At 39.6% G+C, this 7638-nt stretch overlaps 1 protein-coding gene across 1 annotated transcript; it reads left to right on the top strand.

The window, feature by feature from the left end:
- Positions 1-5384: 5384 nt before the first annotated feature.
- LOC145677527 (histone-lysine N-methyltransferase SETMAR-like) lies at positions 5385-5855 on the top strand. Its single transcript, XM_081747997.1, has one exon. The coding sequence runs from the start codon at positions 5385-5387 to the stop codon at positions 5853-5855; it is 471 nt and encodes a 156-aa protein (XP_081604123.1).
- Positions 5856-7638: the final 1783 nt, after the last annotated feature.

The raw sequence follows: 7638 nt of genomic DNA, 5'->3' as shown, positions 1-7638 counted from the left end.
TATTGAGCTGTTATTTAGTTTAGAATATATACATTTTTTTTACACGAATAGGTGCACATAGATTTGATTTATAAAAATATACGTGATTTGATAACATCAAATTACATGAACCGATTTTTACATTCGCTGCTTTTACAACTGCAGAATTGACAAGACATGACATTAATGCGACACTTACAAGATGTGTGTCTTGCGCATTTTCTACAAGTGCTGCAGAATGGAAAGTCGATAGGTCGAGTTCCAAATGTTTTCTGTTATTTATTCGCCATCATTGGGTAGTCATACTGAGATGGGTCGAGTTTTGACGGTTCATCGAGTATGTGGTACCACTTGCAGCACTGATTGATGCTATTGTGATGTAAAGATTTATCGAAAATGGTTATAATTTGGAGAAATCCAGACGATGATACTGGTGAATTCTATATTTATCCATCGATGAGAATTTATTTGACATCATCTGCACTAGAAAGATTTCTGCAGACATCTCAGTTTCTGACAATTTTTCTTTGCCGAATTCAGTCAGATATTGTGCCATGTTCTTTGCAGTGGTAACAGCAGAATGCTTAGTGCCAACTTTGCTTATAGTGTCACATCCAGTTAGAGCGTGGGTTGCCGGTAAGACATCAGTTACGGGACTCTGCAAACTTCAGAAAGAATATGGATGGGAACATACCGTAAAGTGATCCCAGCTCCACATAATACCCATAATTCTACTAATCCGTGACTTCTGAAGTCTTTTTAGTAATAATACAAGGCACAAAGGAAGACATCAGTATCAGGGGATGCAAGAATTAGGCGCTTAATGCTCGAGTTGGAGACGATGTGCTTAATATGAAAAATTATCCTCTCATCAGCTTCTTCTAGCTCGCATTGCAAATCAGGAACATCGCTTATTTCTTCATTTAATATGTGAATGCTTCTTTCCCCACAAACTTCTAATCCATCAACATACACATCCATCCATTGCAATTCATGACTCTGTTTCATCAGTCAGCGAAAAACATTTACAGTCTGTACTTATTTTGGGAAGAGACCCAGAAATCGTGTATATCTTTGGAGTTTTTGCACCATTGATGGTAATTTCAATGGGTTGACTCTCATTTGAGGCGTTCGTGCGATTTTACACGATCCTCTTTATACACATCGAATATGATACTTATTTTGCTTGATCCTTGTGCTATCGGTAGAATTCCACATAAGATATGATGTGTAAAATCTCCAAACGTCATCAAAAACTTTCCAGTCAAGCAGCAACAACACGGGCTTGAAGCACATGCAGTTGAAGTTGATAAAGAAGACGCAAAAAGAGTTTAAGCAGGCATTTCAGGAAATTCTTTTCCGGTATCATTTCAGATTTGTTTGATTTTGACAGGAAACCGTCTTTTGTTAGGCAGAAGAAGTTCAAGATATTGCGTAGCACAATAAGCGATTGAGTGGGTATTCTCTCTCCCTAGCTATGTCAATAATCCTCATACTTTCAGATGGTTCCCTTATGATGTCAAATTCCTTGTTTTCTTATTAAGTCTTTGGTTTTTTCATTCGTGCTAGAAGACTAAACAACTTACTGTATTTTATAATAAATATATCGTCGCAAAATTTAATTTATTCTCTATCGCCAATGCTCATCCTCGTCAGCTTAAAGTTCTCGTCGGTTTCCGTACAATGTTTTCCAGTTTCTAGACCGTGTAAACCACAATCGTTTAAATCAAACGGATTCTGTCTTTCACATATAATATTCACATTTTTTTCTCACAAAATCGACATCTGATTGCATGACACTTAATGAGAGTTCGGGGTGAAAAGTGTCCTGGAACCTGCACATCCTACGATGGAAGTGTTTGATGCTGGTCTTTTCATGTTAAATTAGATTCCGTTGGGCAATAGGCTCCTTCCCTCTTGTAATCGCAATGATTCCTCCTGGATCTTTTGCGGGTTTCCTGTACAGTTGCTCCAATGCCTGGTCCATTGCATGCAACTCCACTAAAGTTTCGATCGCTTTTCTGAACAACAAAGTGACCTCTCATGAACTCCTCATGAATGTTTTTGTGTGCTTCTTGAAGGTTCAAGCAGTCTTCCAAATGCACTGAACCCCATCTAGAATAATTAGGTTTTCCAAACTCACAGAATAGTGTAAGGAAGGAAGCAGATACATGAAGTACCCAATTGCCCTCTCCGCCAGCTCCAATCATATCTCTTAAGACTGGAAACACAACACTGATGAATATATTTCAATAAAATAAAGGAGCGATACAATCAATTGGAAGTGAGTTCTTTGTATGAAGACAAAAATGTTACTAATAAACTTAATAACAAAATAAATATATTTTATATATATTTCAGAATTCATAAACTTTAATAATTCTAGGAAACAATAATCTTATAAGCAAGAATGTAATTTAAGTATCTTTGCAGATTAAAATTTTCTTTAAATAAATAGGATTCATACTCAGAACTCAGAACACATACTAGAAAAACAAGATATAAAAATGTAGACTAGTAGTTAACACTGGCTTGGCTAAATACAGTAAGACTATTCCCACTTAATGAAATAAAACCTCTGAGAAATTATAGTGACTTATTTTTAACTAAATATCGTAATAATAAATAAAATAAAATGTAGCGTACACATTTACAATATATATTAGCATTTAATTTTGCGCGCATTTTTGCAATAAAGTAGGTTTTAGGCAAGAGGGTTACGTCTGGAAGGAAGGGGACAGGGAGGTACATGCCCCTACTTTCTCTCCTGAAATATCCACTCACCTCTTTATCACATGGATATTTGTATGGTTCAGATATTTGAAAGATAGTTTAGGAATTAGTGCCCCCTAAGTTGTTGATCACTCTACGTCACTGGACAAAAAGGTAACAATAGTCAATTTGATAAAAAAAATATTCCAAACAGCTTTTGTAGAGGGTTATTTTTTAAAAACTCAACCGTTTTAAACATATTTAATGCTTTGTGATGTAAGGTAATTTTTCGATGACCTTTGACCTTGGCGGCCATTTCACGGTTTTCGGAACATGTGACCAAGCCAGAAATCATCCACTAGTACCATTAGACAAAGTCAAGCAATAATTTACTCTTCGATCTTCTCGATCCAACAGGACTTATGGATGGCTCCTAGACTACTTGCGTTCTGAGCACTTGAGCAATTGTACAAGATAACTAAAGAAGTTTTTGCAGTTTTTGACGTCCCGTTAATCATACACTCATTGAAAGGAAACGAAATGATGAACATGCCTGTCAAGCGATCGGAAGTTACTTTGACCATCGACCTTCGGTAATAGAAACACGTTGTAATAATAGCTCATCAAATGTCGAACAGAAATGTCGAGAGTATCGAAACAGCGTTTTTAGCTGCCGCATCAAGTTACCGCATATGCAAGGCATTTGAGGACACTGACGGACACGAACGCACCACTAGGCATTGATTCTAGAAATCCCATTCCTGAGAATGAACCTCACAGTGGACGACCACCTGTATTGGATAACGATGTCCTAAAAGCAGCCATCGAGGAGGACAGGGTCTAACGTATGTATGATGAACTTGCAGAAAAGTTCCATGTTTCCGCTGAAAAAATCAGACTGCAACTGCATGGATAGAGAAACCATACAAGTTAAGCAAGTGGGTACCCCACACATTGCCGGCAGTCAACAAGAAACAACGACTCACAACATATGTGTCTTTGCTCACTCGGTCCTTAACACACTCATCTTCGTTCGGTTGCTCACTAGTGAGGAAAAGTGGGTACTCCATGACATTTTCATGCGCACTAGACATTAGTTGTCGCCACGTGATCCTGTTCCTTACACCTCAATACCATTTCTGTACCCACGGAGGATTCTGGTTTCTATATGGTGGAACTGGCGGCAAGTGTTGCATTACGAGCTCCTTCTATCTGGTCAAACTATCACTGTTGACCTCTCTCAGCAGTTGCAAAGGATGCATCGTGCATTGCAACAGAAGGAGTCGATATTGGTAAATCGCACGGGTGTGCTATTCTTGCATAACACTGCCAAGACATATGTGGCAAAGAGGACCCGGGAGACCGTTCACCAACTTGGCTGGGAGACACTGTGCCATGCACAATATTCGCTGAATCTTGTGCCAACAGGTTACCACCTGCTCCATTTCCTCGACAATAATCTTCTGGAAGATCCTTCGCAAATCAGGAAAACCTGCGAAACGCTCTCAAGGACATTTTTGCATAGATGACTCGATTTTTATCACCAGGGTATTGTGCATCTGCCGGAACGTTGGCAAAAAGTGTTCGATGCTTATGAAGATTACTTTGATATGTACGTACCGTCCACGTATGACTCTTTGTTTATCACTGCTGTAGAACAGCAAAAACTTTTTGGTTACCTTGTATTTCGTGCAGCGTTATAATGTTTTCTACACAGGATAGTAATCGTGAGGTGTGTGGAGTGTACTTTCGGGATAAAGTCATAATGGTGACTCTGATGCAAAAAGGCATGCATAGTTCTTTGCTGTTCGCCACTTGTTCATCGCATTTGAACGATTGAGATCGTGTCTTTCCGTGTATATTCGGAAACAGTGTTAACTACAGAATAGTGAATATTTCCCATTAATTACGTCTTCAGGAAGCTTGCTGAGTAATATACAGTGAAACAAGTTTTGCGTTAAATTTCCAGATCATAGTTCCTAACCGACATAAAGCAACAGCGTTTAACGAGAAATTTACATAAACCACAACACTAAAAGACGATGAGCAAAGTCGTACACAACCAGTACTCAATGAATCAAAACTGTAAGACATATCAGCTGCTATCCAACAGAACCCCAACAAGTAAATGTTATATACTATTTTACTAGAATATCGCAGGCGTTGAGCATATACAGGGTGGGCGAAAGGTCGGATATGGTCCTGAAATACGAAAGACTGTTCGGTTGGGGGGTCTATACTGCCCATGAGTGATGTTTGAGGAATGGGCCAACTTTAAAAAACAGTGAATACCACGGACGTCATGTTAGAGTTCGTCACCTTAAATATATTTTGTAAATAAGGTTTTTAAAATGCAATATGCTTTATATGCCTTTAGCAGGAGCACAATGCTACTTTTTTTTTATCATAATATTAACTAATTACGACCTGTTATACGAGGGTTGGGGCAAAAGTCATGGCAACTATTTTTTTTCTTGCAGATATGTGAGCGGATCACAAAAACTTCTATGTGTCGTGTGAAAGTTCTGCAGGCATAGTGTGTATGCAAAACAACAGATGGCTCTGTGATAGCTGGTAGTAGCACAGCGAGGCCTGTGAAATCAGTCAGTTGGTGAATGTCGTGCAAGATGGAAGTAATCCGTGTTGAGCATCGCGCTTACATCAAAATAACCGTTCTCCGAGGCTGAAATGCGATGGAATGTCACAGTGAATTAGTGGAAGTGCTTAGGAATAATGCCCTACCATGCCGGACAGTAGCACGGTGGGTAGGAAAGTTTCAGCAAGGAGGTGTGTCAAACAGTGATGAGCAACGTTCGGTACGACCTGTCAGCGTGCGGACCGACGTGGCACGTGCCGTCATCGAGCAGCTCCTGGATGAAGACAGACGATGGACGCTACTGGAGTTAGCGGAGGCAAGTGGCATCGAGAAACGCACCGTCCACAGGATATTGCGTAATGAACTGCAACTACGCAAAATCGCATCGCTGTGGGTACCTCATGCACTGACGGAAGTTCAAAGGTGGATTTGCTATGCAATATGCTCCGACCACTTTGCACGCTGGCAACAGGACGGCGATCAATTCTTGTCACGAATAATTGCCATCGATGAATATTGGGCCATGGCATACGAACCAGAACTGAAACGTCAGTCCACAGAGTGGTGACATGCTGGATCACCAAGGAGGCAGAAGTTCCGTCAGAATCCTTCCCCAGTCAAATTGATGGTGATCGTCGCGTTTGACATCAGGGGTGTCGTTGTTTGTCACTTTGTTCCACATGGCAGAACAGTGACCGCACAGTACTACAGGGACTTCCTGGTGCGACAGGTACGACGTGGCGTTCGGGAGAAACGTCCGGATCTTGAGGACAGTGCAATAATCCTGCACGTCAATGCAAAACCACATAAAGCAGAGTGTGTATGCAGCTACTGCAACAATGGGGATGGGAAGATTTGGAGCACTCACCGTACTCTCTTGACATATCGCGCTGTGACTTTGATCTCATTCGAAAGGTTAAGGAACCACTATGTGGTAGGCGGTTTGCAACACGCGAGGACATTGCTAATGCTGTGCGCGAACAGGTGACCCGATTCACACATGGTGCGGCAAATGCTGAAGCGGATGATATTCAACGTCTCCCACATCGTTGACAGCGTGTGGTGCAATAGCAGGGGACTACTTTGAGCGTCTTTAGGCCCAGATTTGTCATGTCAACTGTATGCGTACTGTGTTGTCATTCTTTTGCACCGTGAAGGTCATATTGCCCTGTATACTACCGTAATAATTTAGTGTGTTAAGATATGTCAGTGGTATTCATTGTCCACACATGTAGGTAACACCTTGTCCTTTCGTCTGTATGTGTCAGATTTTCCAACCGAACTGGTATCTTCGAGAAAAAAAAATAGTTGCCATGACTTTTGCCCCAACCCTCGTATATTTGCAGGTATCAGTGGCTGAAAAATGTTCGACCAGAGACTGACAATCGAAGAACGTATGGTGATAATTCTAATGTATAGAAATCGCAATTTGCGTGTGGTGACTGCAGAGTTTAATATGCAATACCGCGATTGGTAGGCCATTTCTCACAGTAATGTTGCCGAACTTTCAGCAGATTCCAGGAAACGAGATCTATGTCTTATAAATCAAGTAGTGGTCGTCCGAAAACCAATGAGCTTATGTACAAATTTGACAATCACGGTCACTATTCTTTCATCATTCAGCAAGAGGTAACAACGTAGCACTACGTTTACCTCAGAAATGTTGACTGGGTCGAATTTCTATACAGAGAATATCTTTCGTTAAGTATAAAGTTTTTGATAAGGGAGGCCTTGATGGACGTAGATAATTATCTAAACAAAATTAAATAAAAAGTTCACAAGGAAGGTTTAATTTAGTCAGAATAGGATAAAATGCCTTCCTTTTGTTTCTGCATCGATGAACCTTAGAAATCTTTATGCCAGAATTTCTAACCTGTGGGTCGCGACCCCTAGGGGAGTCGCGAAAATAAGCAGAAGAAACAAAAATAATTAAATTCTAATAATCTAATACCGGAAAATATTTTTAAAATATTATTTTGAATTTTGTTCTGATAGGCATATTTTTTTTTATTTTTACACATACTATTAAGAACACCAAAAAAATAGATCTACTAAACATTTTCAACAGGTGCAGAGTTGTCCAAAAATCAACTTAAATGAAAGAGGTACGTTATGAAACTAATGAGAAGTGCATATTGCAATACCAGAAAAATACAAATGAAACAAAACCTGCAGATTGAAATACAATTAAAATTAAAAACTAATGAAATACCTGAGCATAGTATGATTTCACTAGTGCAGCAATGTCCGGTTCAATCCCCGTAACATACATTATTAAGTCATTTTTAACTTACATTATTAAGTCATTTTTAACTGATAAGCGATTTCTTGTTTTTGTTTTAACGCTTACC

Source organism: Thermobia domestica, unplaced genomic scaffold (assembly GCF_964235325.1).
Source record: "Thermobia domestica unplaced genomic scaffold, izTheDome1.hap1.1 HAP1_SCAFFOLD_991, whole genome shotgun sequence".
NCBI classification, from domain to species: Eukaryota; Metazoa; Arthropoda; class Insecta; order Zygentoma; family Lepismatidae; genus Thermobia; species Thermobia domestica.
This window is presented reverse-complemented; position numbering and strand designations above follow the sequence as displayed.